We start from the raw sequence: 23,194 nt of genomic DNA on the forward strand, positions 1-23,194 counted from the left end.
GTGGGCGGGACACAGAGCGCACGGGGCAAGGTCCCGCGCACGGGGCAAGGTCCCCCGCTCCGTGCCCCGCTCCGCCATGGCGCCCACAGCGCAGAGGAGACGCGCGGCGCACGCCGCCAGGTGCGCGGGACCCTGGGCCCCGGTCCTTCCCCGATCCTGGGGCTGGGGGCGTGGAAACAGGGGAATAGACTGGGGAGGGGCGTCTAGGGTGAGCGTGGACCCCCCACCCACCCACCCACCCAGCCAAAGGCCGGCCTGCGCTTGAGCCTCGGAGTCTCCAAAACGCAGCTGGAGGCCTGTTCGCCTTCCTGGACGCCGGCGGGACGGGAGCTGGGTTGGGGGCGTCGGGGGACTGCGGGGGACGAGAGGGAGCGGAAGGAAAGGGACCGGGAGTGGGGGTAGGAGGCGGGGAGGAAGGGGAGGCAGGCAGGCCACGCCCCGGTAGAGGTGGTGCAGCCCCTCCCCCGCCCTCCAAAGACTTCCTGTCGCGCCCCAGAGGTCCCGGTCCCCTAGCGCCTCCGCGTCCACACCAGCCACTCACTAGGGCGCGACCCTCTCAGGCTCCCTCTTGGAAAAACCCACGCCCCGGAGCCTTCTTCCAGCCCTCTCTCGCCGCGCGCCCTCCATCCCCAAATTAAGACACACCCCCGTTCTGCACACTGGCCACCTCCCCACACACCCCACAAGCGTGGCCGTGTGCCTGAAACCCACTAGGATGCAATCGGTCTGCCTTACCTTCTGGACTCTTGGCGAGACTGTAGCCCGCCAGGCTCCTCTGTCCATGGGATTCTCCACTCAAGAAAACTGGACTGGGTTGTCATTTCCTTCTCCAGGGGATCTTCCCGACTCAGGGATCGAACCCAGGTCTCCAAAGGGCAGGCAGATTCTTTACCTTCTGAGCCACCAGGCAAGCCCCCAAAAGAGGTGATAGAATCTTGATTTCTTCCTCTTGCACTGTTTAAAGACAGTCTTACACTGTCGTCAGTAACCCAAAACCGAGTCTGGCAGTTTGGTAGCTCTGAGGGCTTCTTTCTGATACGTAACTTCAAGGGGAAGGGTGTTGCAAGCGTGAACACTAGGTAGGGGGTACATTTAGTATAGAGTCCAAGGGAGAAAAAAAAGTGAATTGTGGCTCCTGCAGAGTTAGGGGGCAGAAAAAACAAACTTTAGTTACAGACACGCAGAGTTCCGAGCAGTTAAAGTGAAAAAAAAAAAAAAAAATACAAAACTAGGAATGATCAGGCCTGCTCACTGTTCACTTTCTATTCTTTATTCTCAGGAAAGGGAAAGAAAAACTCATTCCTCTGTTTTCCTTTTCACCACAACAAATTCCTCCAAGGTTAACCCCACTTTCTGGAGGCAGAAACGCCGCCTCCAGTTTCCGGACTGCTTGGCGCATCGGGGCCCAACAGGGGGATGCTGTTGGCACCGAGGGGCCCTGCTGGGGACTCTGGGTTCCGCTGGAGCTTCTAGCCCCTAGGGCCGCAGGGCTTGGGAGGCGGGGAGAGCCTCGGTAGGTCCACCCCCAGGACCGCCCAAACCTCCCTTAGGCAGTGTAGACGCCCACACGCCGGGGCGGCGCCCGGCACTCGCTGGCGGCGCGCCTTGCAAATCGGAGCAGAGATTGATCAAAACAGTTGCACTGTCTAGGGGACTTTTATCCCCCAGGAGGTCCCCAACCCCGAGCACCGCGGAGACGCAGCCCCCGGTCTCCGGACTGCTTGGCGTATCCGGACGCGATCGGGAAACGTCCACCGGGACGCGATCGGAGAACGTGGATGGCACCGGGGCCCTGCTGGGGACTCGGGGATCCGCTGGAGCGTCTAGCCCCCGAGTGCCTCTGGGTTTTGGGGGGCGGGGAGAGCCTGAGTAGGTCCACCACCCAGGACCGCCCAAACCTCGGTGGCGCGCGCGCACGCGGAGTACGCCGCCAACGCTCGCTGACCGCGGGCTTTTCAAATCCGAGCAGTGATCATTTGATCAAAACAGCTGTGCTGTCTAGGGTACTTAAATCCCCTGCTGCTGCTGCTGCTAAATCGCTTCAGTCGTGTCCGAGTGCGACCCCATAGACGGCAGCCCACCAGGCTCCCCCGTCCCTGGGATTCTCCAGGCAAGAACACTGGAGTGGGTTGCCATTTCCTTCTCCAATGCATGAAAAGTGAAAAGTGAAAGTGAAGTCGCTGAGTCGTGTCCGACTCTTAGAGACCCCATGGACTGCAGCCCACCAGGCTCCTCCATCCATGGGATTTACCAGGCAAGAGTACTGGAGTGGGGTGCCATTGCCTTCTCCGTTTAATCCCCTATTGATCCTTTAAAAACGTAAGTCCCCTTCTGATCCGACCTGGCCCCGTTTCCCTCCTAGCGGAGCCTGGGCCCCCCTCACCTTGGGTTCCCTCACCCTGGGCCTCCCGACCCTGGGCGGAAGGCAGCTCCGAGGCCCAGGGAAAGGCGTGCCCGGGGTGCAGCGAGAATTAATTACAAAGTAGTGCAAGGTGGGGGCCCTGGGTGAATTCAGTGAAAGAAACTGAATTTGGGTGGATCACGACTTTCAAAAGCAAAAACTAGTGCGTTCAAGTTTTGTGCGGCACGTGGAACGGATTGGTCAAGCCTTTGGGATAAAAATATACAAGGGCTGCTGGCCTTTCTTTGTTAAATCCTCATATAAAGGAAGAGCTTCCCAGGAGGCTCAGTGGTAAAGAATCGCTCTGCCAGTGTAGCTAACACCGGTTCAGTCTCTGGGTGGGGGAGATCCCCTGCAGAAGGAAATGACAATGCATTCTAGTTACTCTTGCCTGGAGAATCCTATGGACAGAGGAGCCTGGTGGGCTCCTGTCAGTGGGGTTGCCGAGAGGCGGACTGGACCTATGGATGGAGCACACGTGCAGTGGAATGGAAATGCCCGCACCTTCTCCGCAACCTGGTTTGAAATGCTGACTTTTTCATTCCAAAGGAGACGTTTATTTCGTTTTTGGCTTTTTTCTTTCTTCTCTCTCTTTAGGGACTCTTTAAATCTGTTGCTCATCATGTGTTTGCTTCTGAAGACCTGCGAATTAAAATCAGCAAATACGTCTAAACCAAATATTCTGCTGATAATGGCGGACGATCTGGGCATTGGGGATCTCGGTTGCTATGGAAACGACACACTAAGGTACCAGCTGGGGATAGGGGGAGCGGGGAGGCAGTTCTCGGGGCGTGTGTGCGTGTTTGGATGAATGAAGCAGACTTCAAATCTGCCCGCAGAAATTAGGAAATTCCTTAAGGCATCAAATTTCCACAGCGAAAGTTATTTTTGGAGCAAAAGTGAGTTATCAACCTTTCTGAGGGGAAGAAGAGAGCACAAGGGACTTCGGAGGGAAAGAAGGAGAGTTAGAGGGAAATCTGAGACTAGTAAGGTGAGAAGAATTCCTAAGATCAGGCAAGTGATTCGGAAGCTCCAGTACTTTGGCCACCTGATGCAAACTGCCAACTCACTGGAAGACACCCTGATGCTGAGAAAGACTATGGGCAGGAGGAGAAGGGGGTGACAGAGGATGAGATGGTTGGATGGCATCACTGACTCGATGGACATGACTTTGAGCAAGCTCCAGGAGATGCTGCTGCAGTCCATGGGGTCTCCAAGCATCAGACACAACTGAGTATGCACGGAAACCTTTTTTGGAGTGCGTGTGAATGATACCATCAGCCGCCACCTCTGAACAGAAGGTGTAGGAACTGCCTCTGCAGATGTCTGTGTGTGTTAGTCGTTCAGTTGTGTCCGACTGTGACCTCATGGACTGTAGCCCTCCAGGCTCCTCTGTCCATGGGATTTCCCAGGCAAGAATACTGGAGTGGGTTGCCATTTCCTCCCCCAGGGGATCTTCCCTATGCAGGGATTGAACCCGGTTATACCAAACTGCAGGCAGGTTGCTTTACCATCCGAGCCACCAGGGAGGTCTTGCAGGGGGCAAAATGCAATCACCTGTAAAGCAAAGGAAATTCCTCAAATAGAGAACTCATCCATATACCTTTCAGCATGGGGACCTCACTCAGCTCGCTCGACCCATCCTAACGGTGACCTTTGTGTGCTTTGCCCAGGACGCCGAACATCGACCGACTTGCGGAGGAAGGCGTGAGGCTCACCCAGCACCTGGCGGCCGCCCCGCTGTGCACCCCAAGCAGGGCCGCCTTCCTCACAGGGAGACACGCCTTCAGATCAGGTGGGTGTTTTCAGGGCGGCTGGGGAAACGGCTGGCCTCGTCCGCCCATTGACTGTCCTAAAAAATGGGGTGGTGGTCATCTCCTGGAGTTAGCCCAAGTTCATGTCCATTGCATCGGTGAGGAGGCAAACCACTTCAGTATATTTCCCAGTGAGAACCCCATGAACTGCTGTATAAAAAGACAAGGGGACTTTGATACAAATTTAAAAAAAGGCTAACACAAAATACAAACAAAAAGAATTAGGTGGTAGGACTTCCCTGGTGGCCCAGTGGTTGACACTCCATGCTCTTCCACTGCACGGGTCATAGGTTCAATCCTTGGTCAGGGAACCAGATTCCACATGCCATAACTAAGACCCTGCACAGCCAAAGATATATATATATATCTTAAAAAAAAAAAAAAGAATCAGGTGATGGGACTTCCCTGGCAGCCCAGTGGTTGGGACTCTTCCTCCAACGCAGGGAGCATGGGTTCAATCCCCGGTCAAGGAACTAGATCCTACTTGACACTACTCAGATCCTGCACAGACAAATAAATATATATTAAAAAAAAAAAAAAAGAATCAGGTAGTGGGACTTCCCTGGTGGTTCCGTGATTGAGCTTCCAGTGCAGGGAGCATGGGTTCGATCCCTGGTTTGGGAACTAAGATCCTGAAAATAGCCAAAAAAGAAAAAGAAATCAGGTGTCAATAGTTGATAGATGGTTAAAATACAATCTGCAAATTAATTTTCCTGGAGTTATGTAAATATTGTGCTTTGTTGCTGCCAAGTTGCTCAGTCGTCTCCAGAGTCTTTGCGACCCCATGGGCTGTGGCCCGCCAGGCTCCTCTGTCCATGGGATTCTCCTGCCAGGAATACTGGAGTTGGTTGCCATTTCCTTCTCCAGGGGATCTTCCCAACCCAGGGATAGAACCCCCGTCTCCTCCATTGCAGGCAGTTTCTTTACCATCTGAGCCACCAAGAAAGCTCTGTAATTACTGAGAACTCAGAAAGCTCAAAGTCTTCAAGGTAACTGACTGTATTCCATGTTCTTTGTCCAGAATCTTTGAGTCAGTCTCGAGGTCACGTTGCAGTTTCAGATGGTTCCTCACAGGGTCATCCGTGGTGGAGAACCTCAGTCCCCAGCGGAGACCCTCGGCGTACTTACCAGAAGTACGGTAGTTAACGGAAGTAGGGTCCTTCCCGGAAGTACGGTAGTTAACGGAAGTAGGGTCCTTCCCGGAAGTACGGTAGTTAACGGAAGTAGGGTCCTTCCCGGAAGTACGGTAGTTAACGGAAGCAGGGTCCTTCCCGGAAGTACGGTAGTTAACGGAAGTAGGGTCCTTCCCGGAAGTACGGTAGTTAACGGAAGTAGGGTCCTTCCCGGAAGTGCGGTAGTTAACGGAAGTAGGGTCCTTCCCGGAAGTGCGGTAGTTAACGGAAGTACGGTACTTCCGGCTGTGTACCGGAAACCAACATTTCCTCTCGGCTCTGCTCCACTCCGCAGGCATGGACGCCACGGATCGCTACCGGGCCCTGCAGTGGAACGCGGGTTCGGGGGGACTCCCGCAGAATGAAACCACATTTGCGAGGATCCTTCAGGGGCAAGGGTACACCACGGGCCTCATCGGTATGTGCTGACGCGTGTTATTTTTCTGCTTTTTTTCCGTGTCGGTGAAGGTCAGGGATTGCAAGACCCTATGTTCCTAGAAGGCAATGGCACCCCGCTCCAGTACTCTTGCCTGGAGAATCCCATGGACGGAGGAGCCTGGAAGGCTGCAGTCCATGGGGTCGCTGAGGGTCAGGCACGACTGAGCGGCTTCACTTCCACTTTTCACTTTCATGCATTGGAGAAGGAAAGGGCAACCCACTCCCGTGTTCTTGCCTGGAGCATCCCAGGGACGGGGGAGCCTGGTGGGCTGCCGTCTATGGGGTCGCACAGAGTCGGACACGACTGAAGCGACTTAGCAGCAGCATGTTCCTAGAAAATGTTGAAATATCAGAACCCAGATTTAGTTCCTGCTTGCTCACATGTCTCTTGAATGGTTCACCATGTTGGAATTGAAGAGTCTTTTTTTTTTTTTAACCCAGTAATTTTCTTTTAATAATATTCATCCTTATTTTCTTTTTTTTCGAGACTTCTTTTTTTTTTTTTTTTTGAGGTTAGTTGTTTTACAATGTTGTCTTGGTCTCTGCTTTACAGTGAAGTCAGTCAGCCATGAAGAATGCACCCTCTTGGGCCTCTTGCTCACCTCACCCCCAACCCCACCCCCAGGTCATCACAGAGCCCTCGCTGAGCCCCCGGTGCTCTGCAGCAGCTTCCCACTAGCCGTCTGTTTACACATGGTCGAGTATAGATGTCCGTGCTGCTCTCTCAGTTCGTCCCTCCATCTCCTTCCCCTGCTGTGTCCACAAGTCCTTTCTCCATGCCCTCGTCTTTATTCCTGCCCAGCAAATATCATCTGTCTTTCTAAATTCCATACATACGCGTTAACATAGGATACTTGTTTGTCTCTTTCTGACTTACTCCACTCTGTACAGCAGGTTCTAGGTTAATCCACCCTCACTACCAGTCACTCAAATTCGTTCTTTTCTTTATGGCTGAGTAATATTCTGTTGTATATATGTACCACATCTGTGTCCATTCATCTGTCAGTGGACAGTTAGGTTGTTTCTATGTCTTGGCTCTTGTAAATCGTGCTGCAGTGAACATTGGAGTACATGAGCCTTTTACAATTATGGTTTTCTCAGGGAGTCCTGGTAACTTTACAATCTTTCTCCATTAGCCTCTTTGCTGGACGAATCCATCTTTTCCTCACGGCACTGGTCAGAATCTTCTAGACATTATATTGGTTTAAATGGCCACACCTCATCTCAAAACTCAGTGTTAACACATGAGATGGTGGGAAGCTTTGGAGGCTGGATCCTTCTGTATGGTTTCATTCTCCACCATCCTCACTGCAGCCCACTGTTTTTGTTTCCTTAAATATAAAAGGGCAGATTCCTGGGTTGGGAAACAGTACAGAGTCTTACAGGTTCTGAAGATAGCCTGTGAGTCGTGGGGAGACCAAGGGAACAAGGGAATAAGTGTCACTTCTCCACATGGAATTTTGGGCAACTGCCAGGCTCCTCTATCCATGGGATTCTCCAGGAAAGAATACTGGAGTGAGTTGCCTTTTCCTATTTCAGGAGATTTCCCAAACCCAAGGTTTAAACCCTCATCTCTTGTCTCTCCTGCAGTGGCAGGCAGATTCTTTACCACTGAGACACCTCGGAAGCCCCTACTGCTTTTGGGGTGGTGGTGTTCAGTCGCTCAGTCGTGTCTGACTCTCTGCGACCCCATGGACTGCAGCACACCAGGCTTCCCTGTCCTTCACCGTCTCCGGGAGTTTGCTCAAAGTCACGACCACTGAGTCGTGATGAACCTCCAAATTACCCTCAGAAAGTAATTTCAGCCAGAATCCCTTAGACCTATGCTGTTTTTTATGTTTCTTTTTTTTTTTTTAAAGTTCTTGCTTCTATCTTCAGGAAAATGGCATCAAGGTGTAAACTGTGCCTCACGCAATGACCACTGCCATCACCCTCTGCACCACGGCTTTGACTATTTCTACGGCATGCCCTTCACGCTGGTCAATGACTGCCACCCAGACAGGCCCCCTTCACTGGACGCGGGCTTGAGGGCCAGGCTGTGGCTTTACACTCAGATCATGGCCCTGGGCGTGTTGACCATCGTGGCTGGCAAAGCCTGCAGGCTGATCTCCATTTCCTGGAAACTGGTCTTGAGTGTGGCCACCCTGGTCCTGCTGTTTTTCACGTCCTGGTACGCCAGCTTTGGCTTCGTCCGCCGCTGGAACTGCATCCTGATGAGAAACCACGAAGTCACTGAGCAGCCCATGGTTTTGGAAAGAGCTGCGAGCCTTGTGCTCAAGGAAGCTGTTTCCTTTATTGCAAGGTAATGGCGCCGTCCCCTTGGAAATCGGAGGTGAGTTCTGGGTGCATCTGAGTCTGTTTACCACCGGTGGGAATCTGCCAGCTCTATGAATAGACAGATGCGTGTGTGTGTGTGTGTGTGTGTGTGTCTTAGTCGCTCAGTCGTGTCCGACTCTTTGTGACCCCGTGGACGGTAGCCCACCAGGCTCCTCTGTCCATGGGATTCTCCAGGCAAGAAGACTGGAGTGGGTTGAAATGAGCAGGTGGGTTTGAAGACTTCAACAGTTACACACGGATTGCTTTCCAAAACTCCAGTCTCTTCTTTCTTGTTTTGGGCTCTGTTTTGTTTTTGTTAATATAAATATTCTCTGTGTGCATGCTCAGTTGCTCAGTTGAGTCCGACTCTTGGCGACCCCCATGGACTGTAGCCCGCCAGGCTCCTCCGTCCATGGGGATTCTCCAGGCAGGCATACTGGAGTGGGTTGCCATGCCCTCGTCTAGGGGATCTTCCCAATCCAGGGATATGAACCCGGGTTTCTTGCACTGGCAGCTGGATTCTTTACCACTCAGCCACTTGGGGTGTCTAGAGTACTGCACAGCAACTTAAAAGAGTAAGGGAGCTGTGTGTGCTGATCCAGAAATGCAGCTGACACGACCCTACGGGGCGTTCCTGGGACAGACCCCTACCCCTGTCCTCTGCTCCAGCTCCTGTTTGAAGTACATAGAGCATAGTATCTGATGCAGACTTCTTCAGTTGATTTACAGATGCTAAAACCCCCAACAAACAGAAGATGTTAACTACTTGATGCCCACGAGCCTTCAGTCTCTACTTTGAAGTCCTGGATCATAGAGATGCTCTTGTAGCCAAAGGATGTTTTTTCTTCTTTCAGAAATAAGCAGGGTCCATTCCTGCTCTTTGTATCTCTGCTGCATGTCCATATCCCCCTGGTGACCACAGAAAGGTTCCTTGGGAAGAGTCGGCATGGCTTGTACGGCGACAACGTTGAGGAGATGGACTGGCTTGTGGGTGAGTCAGCCCCCGGCCAGGCTTCATCTGTTCCCGGCCTTCCCTTGATGGCGGGGTCACAGGTGGGTGACCTCCCTGGAGCCAGCCTTCAGTAAAGAATCAGAGACGAAGAGGAAGATTCTCCCCCATCATCCACAGATTCCTTCTGCCTTTCCGATTTCTTTTGTCTACTTTTGCACAAAGGCATCCTTCTAAAGTCTGTGATTGAATGCTGTCATGAAGGGACTTCCCAGGTGGGCCGGTGGTTACCACTTCACCTTCCAATGCAGGGGGTGTGGGTTCGATCCCTGGTCGGGGAGCTGAGATCCCACGTGCCTCGTGGCCAAAAAACCAAACATAAAACAGAAACCGTATTGTAGTACATTCAATAAAGAGCTTAAAAATTAAGTGTTAGTCGCTCAGTCGTGTCCGACTCTTTGCTTCCTGTGGACTGCAGTCCGCCAGGTTCCTCTGTCCATGGGCTTCTCCAGGCAAGAACACTGGAGTGGGTTACCATGCCCTCCTCCAGGGGATCTTCCCGACCCAGGGATCAAACCTGCGTTGCCTGCGTTGGCAGACGGGTGGGTTCTTTTACCACTGAGCCACCTGGGAAACCCTCAGAAAGGAGACATCGTGTTGAACCCTCAGATGCTGTTTCATTTACGTCGCCCTGAAATGCTGCGTCTTTCCTAAAGGGGAGATTCTGAACGCCGTTGAAGAACACGGCCTGAAAAACACGACTCTCACGTACTTCACCTCTGATCACGGGGGACACTTGCAGGCGAGAGATGGACACGTCCAGCTGGGCGGGTGGAATGGAATATACAGAGGTAAGGCCCGTGGGCACTGGGGTTCCAGGGGAAAATCTCTTTACACTGGTGCTTTTAAATACCTGACATGAGGGACTTCCCTGATGGTCCACTGGTTTAAGACTCTGCACTTCCATTGCAGGGGGCATGGGTTCGATCCCTGGTCAAGATCCCACATGCCTTTCAGCATGGCCAAAAAAAAGTTTTTTAATAAAATGAATAAAATAAAATTTGATACGGTCCATCTGAATTATTCTGGAGACGGAAATGGCAGCCCACTCCAGTATTCTCGCCTGGAGAATCCCATGGCCAGAGGAGCTTGTGGGCTACAGTCCATGTGTGCGTGGCCAGTCACTCAGTCGTGTCTGACTCTTTGCGACCCCACGGACTGTAGCCCGGCAGGCTCCTCTGTCCATGGGATGCTCTAGGCAAGGACACTGGAGTGGGTCGCCTTGCCCTCCTCCAGGGGATCTTCCCGACCCAGGGATCAAACCTGAGTCTCGTACATCCCCTGCATTGGGAGGTGGGTGCTTTACCGCTAGCGCCCGTGGGCTATAGTGATGGGGTGGCCAAGAGTCGGACACCACTGAGCGAGTGAGCGCACACGCTGGATACAGACACGCACAGGTACATCGGGTGTGTCTCCAGGCTGGAGCGTCTCCTGAGAAGGCAACGGTGTCGTTCCCTCCCAGGTGGCAAAGGCATGGCCGGCTGGGAAGGCGGGATCCGGGTCCCAGGGATATTCCGCTGGCCCGGGGTCCTGCCGGCCGGCCACGTGATCCACGAGCCCACTAGCCTGATGGACGTCTTCCCCACCGTGGTCCAGCTGGCGGGCGGCCAGGTGCCCCAGGACAGGTACACTCCTCCCTGCGTCCTGGGACAGCCCCCTGCCCTCGTCCAAGTTTTTGGGGAATACATTCCACAATAGGAGAACGTTTAAAACAGTCTCCCATGTAGGGGACAGGCTGATGTGAAATGACCACACCCAGGAAAACAAGGCTAAACGAACTGTTGGGTCCAGTGACTTGTTTTGGGGTTTTTTTTGGCAAGATTTTACATTTTGGCATCACAATCTGGAGATCCAGTCGTCAGAATGCGACATCTCCTATTAATCTTCTGAAATGCAATCTTGCCCACGTGTTCGTGCAGCTATGAAAATTGAAAAAAAAATTTTAAGTTTATTTTATTTATTTTTAGGCTGTGCCACACAGCATGTGGACTGGTTCCCTGACCAGGGATTGAACCTGTGTCCTCCATGAACTGAAAGTTCAGAGTCTTAACCTTGCTGCACCACCAGGGAAGTCCCTTGAAAATATGATTTAAAAATGATTATGTACCTCAATACACACCCAAAAAGTCCCTCTCATACATGAGAAAAAATAGAAGTAAATATTTTCATACAAGATTGGATTTTACTTCGTTTAGGATAACCAATAAGGGACTTCCCTAGAGCTCCAGTGGTTAGGAATCCACGTTTCCACTCACAGGGGCCATGGGTTCGATCCCTGCTTGGGGAATGAGGATTCTACCTGTCACACCCCCCGCCCCCCAAAAAAAAGCCTGAAAAAAAGGTTACCAATAAATACTTGTGTATGATGGATAATAATATAAGGTACTTTATCCCCTAGTTCTTACTGCCAAAAAAAAAAAAGCCATCTTATTAATTTTTAAGTTTAGTAGTATTTTTAGTTCAGCAGGTTTCTCTGGAGAGAGAGAGCCAACAGTACACCTGCAGGTGTGTGTGTGTGTGTGTGTGTGTGTGTGTGTGTGTGTAAGTAATAAGGGCTCCGCTCGTGGCTCAGATGGTAAGGCGCGCCTGCCTGCAATGCAGGAGACGCAGGTTCAGCCCCTGGGTTGGGACGATCCCCTGGAGGAGGACATGGCGACTCACTCCAGTATTCTTGCCTGGAGAATCCCATGGACAGAGGAGCCTGGCAGGCTATAGTCTGTGGGGTCAAAATAAGACATTTATCATAAGGAACTGGCTCACGCAGTGGTAGAGACTGGCAAATTGAAATTTGATGTTGGGAAGGCCGCAAGCCACAAGTTCAGGAGTATTTCTGTATCATTGTGTTGAGGGAGAGTTTTCTCTGCTCCAGCAAAACTCAGATTTGTTGACAGCCTTCAACTGATTGGACCAGGCTCACCCCTTTGAGCCCAGGGTGATCTGCTTAAAGTCTTGCTGATTGTAGATGTTTATCTCACCTACTATATGTAAAATAGATAGCAACAAGGCCTTTCGGTACTGCACAGGGAACTCTGCTCAGTGCTCTGTGATCACCTAAATAGGAAAAGCATTTGAAAAAGAATACATACCTGTTTTACGAATCGCTGATTCAGTTTGCCATATACCTAAAACTATCATACCGTTGGTCATCAACTATACTGTAATAGAAAGTAAGAATTCAAAACTATAGACATAAAATGAAAAATATAAATAAAAGGTCTCTGCTGCCCTAGACTTCAGCCTAGGGGCACGGGCAGCCCAGCTGGAATTTAAGAAGACTTGGTGTTAATATCTGCGGTCAGCGTGGTGTGTGTTGTTGTGTCTGGGTGTGTCTGTGTGTTTTCTATTTATGACATGCTACATGCAGTCTAGACAGCCTCGGGGAGACGGGGCGTGTCTGATCCACTGTGTGTTATCTGGGGTCCTGGCAGCCTTGGGGTTTCCAAGGTCCCAGGTCCACAGTGCAGCCCACACAGCCTCAGTCTCAGTCCCTCCTGTGGTCTCTTCCCTGAATCAGGGTCATCGACGGCCGGAGCCTGCTGCCCCTGCTGCGGGGAGATGCTGAGCGCTCGGCACATGAGTTCCTGTTTCATTACTGTGGGCAGTATCTCCACGCCGCCCGCTGGCATGAGAAGGACAGTGAGTTCACGCCTCCCCACGACTCGGCGGGTGCTGCGTCTTAGTCAGGGTCCTCCAGAGAAATGGAACCCAGAGGATGTGTGGGTGCCCGGGTGGATGGCTGGGTGGATGGATGATGGATGGATGATGGATAGATGATAGATGGGTCATGGATAGATGATGGATGGGTGGGTGGATGATGAATGGATGGATGGATAGACAGACTGATGGATGAATGGGTGGATGGATAGATGATGGATGGGTGATGGATAGATGATGGATGAATGGGTGGATGGATAGATGATGGATGGATGATGGATGGATAAATGATGGATGGGTGATGGATAGATGATGGATGGGTGATGGATAGATGATGGATGGGTGGGTGGATGGATAGATGATGGATGGGTGATGGATAGATGATGGATGCATAGATGATGGATGGGTGATGGATAGATGATGGATGGGTGGGTGGATGATGAATGGATGGATGGATAGATAGACTGATGGATGAATGGGTGGATGGATAGATGATGGATGGATGATGGATAGATGATAGATGGGTAATGGATAGATGATGGATGGGTGATGGATAGATGATGGATGGGTTGATGGATGATGAATGGATGGATGGATAGATAGACTGATGGATGAATGGGTGGATGGATAGATGATGGATGGGTGATGGATAGATGATGGATGAATGGGTGGATGGATAGATGATGGGTGGGTGATGGATAGATGATGGATGGATAAATGATGGATGGGTGGGTGGATGGATAGATGATGGATGGGTGGGTGGATGAATGGATGGATAGATAGACTGATGGATGAATGGGTGGATAGATGAGTGGGTTGGTTGATGGTTGATGGGTGGATGGATGAATACATAGATGATGGATGCATGGATAGATTGATGGGTGGATGGATGATGGATGGATGTGTGGATGGGTAGATGGATGAGTGAATGGACAGATTAGTAGATGAACAGGTGGATGGGTGGATGGATAGATGGGTGGATAGATGAATGGATATGTAGATGATGGATGGATGGATGGATCGGTGGGTGGATGGATGGTGGGTGGGTGGATGGATAGACCGACTGATGGATGAATGGGTAGATAGATAGGTGGGTGGGTGGGTGGATAGTGGATGGATGAATCGATATATAGATGATGAATGGATGGATGGATGGGTTGATGGATGATGGATGGATGTGTAGAGGGATGGATAAGGGATGGATGCAGGGATATATAGATGATGGGTGGATATAGGTGGATAGGTGGATGAATCCATGGACTGATAAGTGGATAGATGGATAGGTGGATGAATGGATGGATGGATAGAACGGTGGTAGATAAATAGATAACAGATGGAAAAGATGAATTGATAGGCAAATAGAAAAATAGATGTACACAGAGATAATAGATGAATAGGTAGATAATAAATAGTTACATACAGAGGGGCGTCCCTGGTGGCTCAGCTGGTAAAGAATCTGCCTCAGGTGCAGGAGATCTGGGTTCGATCCCTGGGTCAGGAAGATCCCCTGGAGGAAGTCATGGCAGCCAACTCCAGTATCCTTGCCTGGAGAATCCCATGGACAGAGGAGCCTGGCGGGCTGCAGTCCACGGGGTCACAGTCAGACACAGCTGCATAGAGAGGACACAGCTCCATAGAGAGGAAGAGATACAGGTAGATAACAGATGACAGAAGAAGACAGAAAGGTGAGCGATGAGAGGTGCAGTGTCCGCGCCGCTGACGGGGGACGGACTCCATTTGCCCCTAGGCGGAAGGCTCTGGAAGGTGCATTACACCACGCCCGACTTCCACCCCGAGGGCGCAGGGGCCTGCCGCGGCAGCAGCATGTGCCCCTGCTCAGGAGCCGGCGTGACCCACCACGACCCTCCCCTGCTCTTCGACCTGTCCGGGGACCCGTCCGAGGCCCGGCCCCTGTCCCCCGACGCCGGGCCCGTGTACCGCGAGGTGGTGGCCCACGTGGGCCGGGCGGTCCGGGAGCACCGCCGGTCGGTGCGCCCGGTGCCTGAGCAGCTCTCCTTCCAGAACGTGGCCTGGAAGCCATGGCTGCAGCCCTGCTGCGGGCCCTTCCCGTTCTGCGCATGCTCCCGGGACGCGGACCCCGGGGAGACCTGACCTCGCTGCTCCCCAAGTTACAGCACGGGGGTGGGCGAGGAGGCGGGGAGAACGGGAGCCTTGTGTGCTGTCAGGAATGGAGAACTGCAGCAGCCGCTGTGGGCAACGGGGTGGACCGTCCTCCAGCCACCAAAAAATGGAACGACCCTAGGATGCAGCAATGCCAGCCCTGTGTGTGTGTGTGTGTGTGTGTGTGTATGTGTGTGTGTCTCGCTCAGTCATGTCCAACTCTATGAGACCCCATGGACTGCAGCCCTCCAGGCTCCTCTGTCCATGGGATTCTCCAGACAAGGATACTGCAGTGGGTTGCCAGTTCCTCCTCCAGGGGAATCTTCCCGACCTGGAGATCAAACCCACATCTCCTGCATTGGCAGGCAGGTTCTTTACCACGGAGCCACTTGTGAAGCCTAGACACACACACACACACACACACACACACACACACACACACACACACACTGGAATATTACTTGGCCATAAAAACGAAATCTTGTCACTTGCAGCAACGGGCTGCCCTGGTGTCTCTGCCTGCAATGAGGGAGAGCTGAGTTCAGTCCCTGGGTGGGCAAGACCCCCTGGAGGAGGGCAATGACAACCCACTCCAGGATTCTTACCTGGAGAATCCCATGGATGGAGGGGCCTGCTGGGCTACAGTCCACGGGTCGCAAAGAGTCCTACACGACTGAGACACTGGGCAGACAACAGGTGAACCCTGAGGGCGTTATGCTAAGTGGACTAAGTCAGGCAGAGAAAGACAACGTGATCTCACATCTGTGTGGAAGTAAAAACAATAAAGTTTTAGATGCAGAGAGCAGACTGGTGTGTCACAAACTGTGGGGGTGGGGTGGTGATGGGGAGACACTTCCATCTATAAGATGCTTATACATCTTATATATATATATATATGAGGTTGAAAACCTCCGAACTGTCATGCCACCTATAAAACCAACGATTCAAACGGGAATGCTTCTAATTTAGAGGTTCCACCTGGCTTTGTTGAACACTGTTTTAAGTTTATGCATTTTCACCTTCTTTGGGTCTTTTTCTTCTTTTCCTCTGTTACAACTTTCTGACGCACTCCTTGTGAATTACATTCATTTTGCGTCAGACCTTCACCCCCACCACCCTTTGCCGGAAAACAGGCTTTAACTCCCGCAGCTTTTAAATGTTACACATTAACGTGGTGATCTGTTGTAAAAGTGGCTCTGAGAATAAACAAGCATTTTCTCAGCAGACTGGTGCCTGGCAGGAAAGTGGGGAAAGACCCCCCCCCCAGGAGAAGGGGGCTTCCCCTGCAGACCCCAAGTGCAAAGAAACAGCCTTGAGCCCCAGGAGTGTGGAAAGCTCGGAGGGGTCTCCCAGGACTTGGGGCCCGGAGCTGAGGCACGGCTGAATTGAACAAACTCGGTCTTTGTGTCCAGGGCGCCTGTAAGTCTGGTCTTCAACTCTGGACAAAGGGATTTACTGTGATCAGGTCAAAGTTCAGGAGTGTCCCTGAGGACCCAAGAGTCTACTTCTTAAGAATTTCCATGGTAACAACTGGCCCAACCGGTTAGGCGGGCTGTCGCAAAGGGGCGACTGCGGAGGCTTGGCCGGCCCCTCCCCTCCAGTGTCTGTGCGTGTGTTTGTATCTCCAGCGGGATATGTATTCTGTTCAGTCGCTCAGTCGTGTCCGACTCTTGGCGACCCCAGGGACTGCAGCACACCAGGCCTCCCTGTCCATCACCAACTCCCGGAGTTTACTCAAACTCATGTCCATCAAGTCGGTGATGCCATCCAACCGTCTTATCCTCTGTCGGCCCCTTCTCCTCCTGCCTTCAGTCTTTCCCAGCACCAGGGTCTTTTCCAACGAGTCAGTTCTCATCAACACACAGCACAAGCGTTCCGAGAGGTCTCTATCAACATGTGTCTTTCTGCCTGTGGATGTCCACTGGTCCCAGCGCTGTTTGTGGGAAAGACCACCCTTTCTCTGGGCCTTGCTTCTGCACCTGGGCGAACCCTTGCCTTCACGTTTGGGGAACAGTGATGTCAGAGGCGGATGGTCTCCAAGTCAGGCATTTACGACTAGCCTCCTGTTCGCATTTCGTGGGGCCGGAAGACGTGGGCTTCAGGCTGCAAACTTAAAACCTGTGTCCTGTGTGCAGTTCCCGAGATACGGAGATAGGCTGGGCTCCAGTGGAGGGATGTACAGTTGGCCTCAGAAACGGGGCAACTCGCCAGTGTTTGGCCCTTGTAAACATCTCAAGGGAAGAGTCAAGGCAAGGGCACAGAGGGACGAAACCCCGTGTGACTAAAGGGTTAAGGGATGTCCGTTTGCCGCTCTTTGGGGACCAGCGAAATACTACACATGCTCAGGAAGTCTCCTTTGGGGGGCTGGGGTCCAAAGTCAGGCTATGGGGCCAGACCATAATGAGTCTTGCTCCTCCCAGAAGCCTTCACTTCTCAATCCATCTTGCCTGAGGGGTGCGTGTGCCCACTGCAGGGGAGGGTCCTGGGGTAGGTCAGGTGTGGGAAAATAAACCAGGTAATCGACCTGAAGGAAGACAAAGGCTCGGAACAACTGCCTTATAAAAATACCTTAACTCGGTCCTGGGCTCCTCCTCTCTGGGAGGGGGACGCCCACCCCTCTGTCTCCCCTTGAGCGTCTCTGTCTTGCTTCTGTCGTAACTAAACGAAGCATTTCTCTGTGTACTCTGTCACTTGCCATGCTGTATTTGCAATAACAAGATTTTTATACCTGCATTTACAGTTTCTACCTCCGAGATAAATGCATTTTTCACTGGGGGCAACGTTTCAGGGAGAAACAGCTCTTAGCCTCCTGGCCCTTTGCGGGTGTGTTGGCTAGGATTCCTGGTTCTCATCCAGGATGCCCATCCCTGGGCAGGGAATTAAGATCTCGCTTGCCTTGGGTGCGTGCTCAAGTCACTTCACTCGTGTCTGACTCTGTGTGACCCCATGGACCCTCCAGGCTCCTCTGTCCATGGGGATTGTTCAGGCAAGAGTACTGGAGTGGGTTGCCATGCCCTCCCGCAAGGGATCTTCCTGACGCGGGGATCAAACCCATGTCTCCTGTGGCTCCTGCGTTGAAGGCAGATTTTTGAGCGCTGGTCCCCTGGGAAAACCCACTGCTGCCTTGATGAGATCAATAATAGATGCCCACTCTCAGGGTATTGAAAGATTAAATGATTGGGACATCATGCACTTAATCTGCAATACTGGGAGTTTTCTAGACTGGTCTTTGACCACTACTGAAGCCTGGAAAGTCTATAAAAGGTCTCCTGGAGAAGGACATGGTCTTGATGAAAAGCTGAGATCTAGACAAGCTTACAGAGAGTGTGTGTATTAGTTCTGGACTGATTACAACAAATGACCACAAACCAGGGGACTTAAAACAACAGACATCCATCTTCCCCCAGCCCTGGAGACCAGACGTCTGAGGTCAAGGGTCCCAGGGCAGAGCTCCCTGCAGAGTCTCCAGGGGAGGATCCTTCCCACCTCTTCCAGCTTCTGGGGGCTCCAGGCGTCAGTCCCTGGGCTGGTGGCCGCCTCCCTCCCGTCTCTGCCTCCATCTCCACGTGGCTTCTCCGCTGTGTCCCTGTCTCTTTTCTGTCTTACCTAAGCACACCTTATACAAGGCTTTGAAAACAAACCAGTACCAGGGTTTTCTCAAAACTTGTTTTCCTACCATTTTCTTTTCTTGTCTCAAGCTGCCATGGTTATATTTTTACAAACATCTTGCAGAGACTCCTGGTTCCTTGAACAGTAAATAATCAAAAAATAGTTCTTGGATGAGTTAGTACATGACTCATTCCAAGAACTTAAAAGGAAAAGGTCATGGGGGAGGGTAAAAATGTCCTTGAGAAATTGCTCTAAAAGGGCACGTCTTTCAACATTTGCTACAAACTACTCAGCCAGAGAAATATTTGTGAGCCGTTGTTGATACCAAGGAGTGGCTTTCCAGAAATACTATTTGGTATGACAAGCAGCAATAGGTTGTCAGAGTTGTTAACTAGCCCCACCCAGAAATCTGTACATGCATGTGGCAGACTGGAGTTGGAGGGACCCACTGGAGGAAAAGATGTGTGACTTTTTTTCTTTCTTCCCTTAGCTTTATTTTTTTGGCTGTGCCCTGCAACATGGGGGATCTTAGTTCCCCACCCAGGGATTGAACCCACACCTCCCTGTAGTGGAAGAGAGGAATCTTAATCAGTGGACGACCAGGGAAGTTCCTTTTCCCAGATTCATAGAGGTGTAACTGACATACTCCATGGTGTAAATTTACGGTTGCAACACAAAGATCTCAAATACGTATAAAGGGGTGGCGCTACTGGTAAGAAATCCACCTGCCAATTCAGGAGATGTGGGTTGGATCCCTGAGTCAGAAAGATCCGCTGGAGGAGGGCGTGGCAACCCATTCCAGTATTCTTGCCTGGAGAGTCCCATGGCTGGCATGTCACCAAAGGGTCATCACCAAACGTTAGCTGACACCGCCATCGTATCAGCTACCCTCTCTTTTCGGTGATGAGAAATTTTTAAATCTACTCTCTCATTAGCTTTGATCACCATGCTGTATGTTAATTCACCTTGTTCTATGTTCTGAATGTCCATCCTCACCCACAGGCCGTGTCTACATGACACCAAATCCCACCTTTGTTTCTACCATTAGCAACGTATTCTTGGGTCAGCCCACCGCTACGTTTTCTTAAGTTAAAAAATTATTTTTATTTTTGGTGTTTAGTTTCTACCGTACAGCAAAGTCAATCAGCTATACGAGTCCCTTGGACTGCAGGGAGATACAACCAGTCCATCCTAAAGGAAATCAACCCTGAATATTCACTGGAAGGACGGATGCTGAAGCTGACGCTCTAATACTTTGGCCACCTAATGGGAAGAGCCAACTCACTGGAAAAGACCCTGATACTAGGAAAGATTGAGATCAGAAAAGGGAGACAGAGGATGAGATGGTTGGATGGCATCACCGACTCAACAGACATGAGTTGAAGCAAACTCTGGGAGATGGTGAAGGACAGGGAAGCCTGTCGTGCTGCAATCCATGGGGTCACAGAGACTCAGACACGACTTCGTGACTGAGCAATGAATACATGTATCCCCTGTTCTTTTGGATTTCCTTCCCATTTAGGTTACTATCAATTCTGAAAAACCCATTTGGTTATTTTAATTGATAGTAAGACAAACGAAGCCAGTCACATTCCTATAAATGGCGTTCTGAAGACTCAGAACACATCCAAAAACCCAAGAAGGAGACCGCGTTGCCGTCCTAGGATTTTAATTGCCATGCGCTAGCCTTCATCCAGACGGACAGACTTCATAATATGGGAGAGAGATCCGAGTTGAGTCTAGACTTGAAGCCAGTGAGCTGTTGGAGCATTCGTACGGAGGGTCCTCTTCGGAGAAGCTGGACTCCGATGTTCACCATCCGGGGTTCTCCTCTCATGGACATAGAATTGGCCTTTTGTATCTTACAGTCCAACATCATGTTTCCCCAAAACAAGCCTAAGGGATTACTGTGATGGTTGGCAACCACCACCTGCCCCCCACCCAGCCCACCCAAGGAGTTCGTCCCCACGGCTCTTTGGTAGTAGGCCCTGAAGCATCATATGTAGGAAACCAACCAAGACGCCAGATCATTCATCCACAGAGAAGAAATAAAAGCCCCTCCAAAGTGGGAGCCTCTCACAGCAAACGCTACAACAAACCCCAGAAGTCCACTCGGATCCCACGTGGATTTAAACAAAGCCCTCTCAACCTTCTTACAAACCCATGTCACAATTTTCAATAGGACGTACTCAGCCATTCAGTGATGTCTGACTCTGCGACCTCATGGACTGTAGCCCCCCAGGCTCCTCTGTCCACGGGATTCTCCAGGCAATAACACTGGAGTGGGTTGCCAGTTCCTCCTCCCAAGGATCTGCCCTAGCCAGGGATCAAACCTGAGACCTCCTGCAGATTCTTTACCACTCAGCCACCTGGGGAAGCTATAAATAAACCACTCAAACATTTAAAACCCACATCTTGTCTTTAGTACAGCGACCCATGTCCGGCTTTAATCATCTTTGTGGTGGCCAGCATCTCCTCCTCTTAGGACAGCAGCTGACACCTGGCTTTAATTATCCTTGCGGTGGCCACAAACACTGACTCCCTGAGAGGGTCTGACACACTGCATTCATTTCCAGAACTTGGATGCTTCTGAAGTAAGGCTTTCCCGTGGAATTACAGCGTCTAGGGTCACAAAACAGAGGATTGTCCCCACATAGCTGAGTTGCATTGGCTCACCGAGGCCCTCGAGTGCAGCTGTGAGGTGAGGTAGTGAGACCCAGCCAAGGGCAGTCCAGTGTCCTCGACCCCTCGCGGATTCGCCTCCAGAGAAACAGCCTCCCCAGATCCAGTCGCCATGAGCACATGACCCTTGGGCGTAAACCCTGGGTGCTTATTCCTGCGTGCTCAGTGCCACGTGGCAGCCTGGATGGGAGGGGAGTTTGGGGGAGAATGGATACCCCTATGTGTCAGGCTGAGTCCCTTCACTGTCCATCTGAAACCATCATAACATTGTTGGTCGGCTACATCCTAATACAAAATAAAAAGTTCAAAATGGAAAAAAAGAAAAAAAACTGGAGTGGGTTGCCATTTCCTTCTCCAGGGGATCTTCCGGACCCAGGGATCGAACCCATATCTCCTGCGTTAGCAGGAGAGTTCTTTACCACTAGCGCCATCTGGGACGTCTTCTACACCAGTAGGTAAACCAGTTTGGAAGAGGTCATCTCTCCCAAGCCAGCTAGAATCTCCTTCCAAATATTTCTGACGTGTCGCCATGGGGACTATGTCAAGACACTTTGAAGTCCCCCTGAGTATTTCTGCAGAAGAGAAAGCACAGCCGTGGTGTCTGTCAGCCACTCTTGGCAAAATTCACACCACAGTCACACTCAAGACATCCGAACGTTGACCCCATCTTCAAGAAAAGGACTTAATCATTCTGGAAGGTTCTCAGGGACCTCAGTACCTTTCTGAGTGCTATGCGTTTGAAGCTCTGCAGTGCTTCAAGCTAATCCTACAGAGGACGGATGTGGTTTTATCAGTCCAGGAGAAAATCCTGAGCTCCTTCAAGCAAGTCCAGAGACCCAGGGTGGACCAGAAAGCTATACTCATGTTCTCTTTCGCTGCTGTTGTTCACTTGTTCAGTCGTGTCTGACTCTTTGCGACCCCATGGACTGCAGCACGCCAGGCCTCCCTGTCCATCACCAACTCCTGGAGTTTACCCAAACTCATGTCCATCGAGTCAGTGATGGCATCCAACCATCTCATCCTCTGTCATCCCCTTCTCCTCCTGCCTTCAATCTTTCCCAGCATCAGGGTCTTTTCCAATGAGTCAGCTCTTCCCATTAGGCGGCCAAAGTATTAGAGCTTCAGCTTCAGCATCAGTCTTTCCAATGAATATTCAGGACTGATTTCCTTTAGGATGGACTGGTTGGATCTCCTTGCAGTCCAAGGGACTCTCAAGAGTCTTCTCCAACACCATCATTCAATGCATCAATTTGGCGCTCAGCCTTCTTTATGGTCCAACTCTCACATCCATACATGACTACTGGAAAAACCATAGCTTTGACTTAGACGGACTTTTGTGGGCAAAGTGATGTCTCTGCTTTTTAATACGCTGTCTAGGTTGGTCAAAGCTGTTCTTCCAAGGAGAAAGTGTGTTTTAATTTCATGGCTGCAGGCACCATCCTCAGTGATTTGCTAACAAGACATAAAGGAGACAGGACGTCCCTGGGGAAGCCTGAGAGGCGTGGGGAGCTTGGGTCACACGGGGCTTCAAGCTGGGTTTTGGATGGACCACAGGGTGGGCAGAAGGCACTCAGGTGGGTGGACCGTAAACAGAGGCACGTGGGTGAAGAGCTCCTCCTCGGAACGTTGGGACGTTGATGGAACAGGACCGCTCGTCAGAACAGTGTGGTCACTGCAGGAAGCGGTCCAGCTTTTCCTGAATGCGGGCGAAGGCGTCCTTCCCCAGGTAATCCATCCGTCCCTCCTCCCACTTCCTCCGCTCCTCCTCGGGACTCAGGACCTTGAGCTTCTCTTCGATGGAGATCTGGGAGACGGAAATGGTCAGGTCCACCTGGGGAAAGACAAGCCCACAGGGAGACGCTTGTGAGCCAGGAAGAGGGGTTCTCACCAGACCCCAGACCTGCTGGTGCCTGAAACTTGGACACCCAACCTCCAGAGCTGTGAGAAGTAACATTTCATGTTATTCAGAAGCCACCCA

General features: G+C 51.4%; 3 protein-coding genes across 9 annotated transcripts in view; 1 reads left to right on the forward strand and 2 right to left on the reverse strand.

The window, feature by feature from the left end:
- Positions 1-2,282, reverse strand: part of ARSH (arylsulfatase family member H) — a 58,942-nt gene extending 56,660 nt beyond the window's left edge. The window contains exon 1 of the mRNA XM_070783985.1: positions 736-2,282. The gene's annotated coding sequence lies outside the window, so the exon portion shown is untranslated. The remainder of the gene's footprint in view (positions 1-735) is intronic.
- On the forward strand, positions 1-20,945 carry ARSD (arylsulfatase D). 2 transcript variants are annotated; one of them, XM_070783984.1, is made up of 10 exons: positions 1-120; positions 2,999-3,148; positions 4,075-4,196; positions 5,683-5,805; positions 7,704-8,127; positions 8,996-9,132; positions 9,807-9,941; positions 10,613-10,775; positions 12,665-12,786; positions 19,655-20,945. In XM_070783984.1, the coding sequence occupies exons 1-10, from the start codon at positions 77-79 to the stop codon at positions 19,783-19,785; spliced, it is 1,551 nt and encodes a 516-aa protein (XP_070640085.1). In that variant the 5' UTR covers positions 1-76; the 3' UTR covers positions 19,786-20,945. The 2 variants fall into 2 exon arrangements, with proteins under 2 accessions (XP_070640085.1, XP_070640084.1); XM_070783983.1 differs by lacking the exon at positions 19,655-20,945 and adding an exon at positions 14,552-15,725.
- GYG2 (glycogenin 2) overlaps positions 20,187-23,194 on the reverse strand; it is a 26,050-nt gene continuing 23,042 nt past the window's right edge. For all 6 annotated transcript variants that reach the window (XM_019956045.2, XM_070783996.1, XM_070783995.1 and 3 more), the window contains one exon: positions 20,187-23,047. In XM_019956045.2, the coding sequence (XP_019811604.2) occupies positions 22,886-23,047 (162 nt within the window). In that variant the 3' untranslated portion in view covers positions 20,187-22,885. The remainder of the gene's footprint in view (positions 23,048-23,194) is intronic.

This window comes from Bos indicus, chromosome X (genome assembly GCF_029378745.1).
Source record: "Bos indicus isolate NIAB-ARS_2022 breed Sahiwal x Tharparkar chromosome X, NIAB-ARS_B.indTharparkar_mat_pri_1.0, whole genome shotgun sequence".
NCBI lineage: Eukaryota > Metazoa > Chordata > Mammalia > Artiodactyla > Bovidae > Bos > Bos indicus.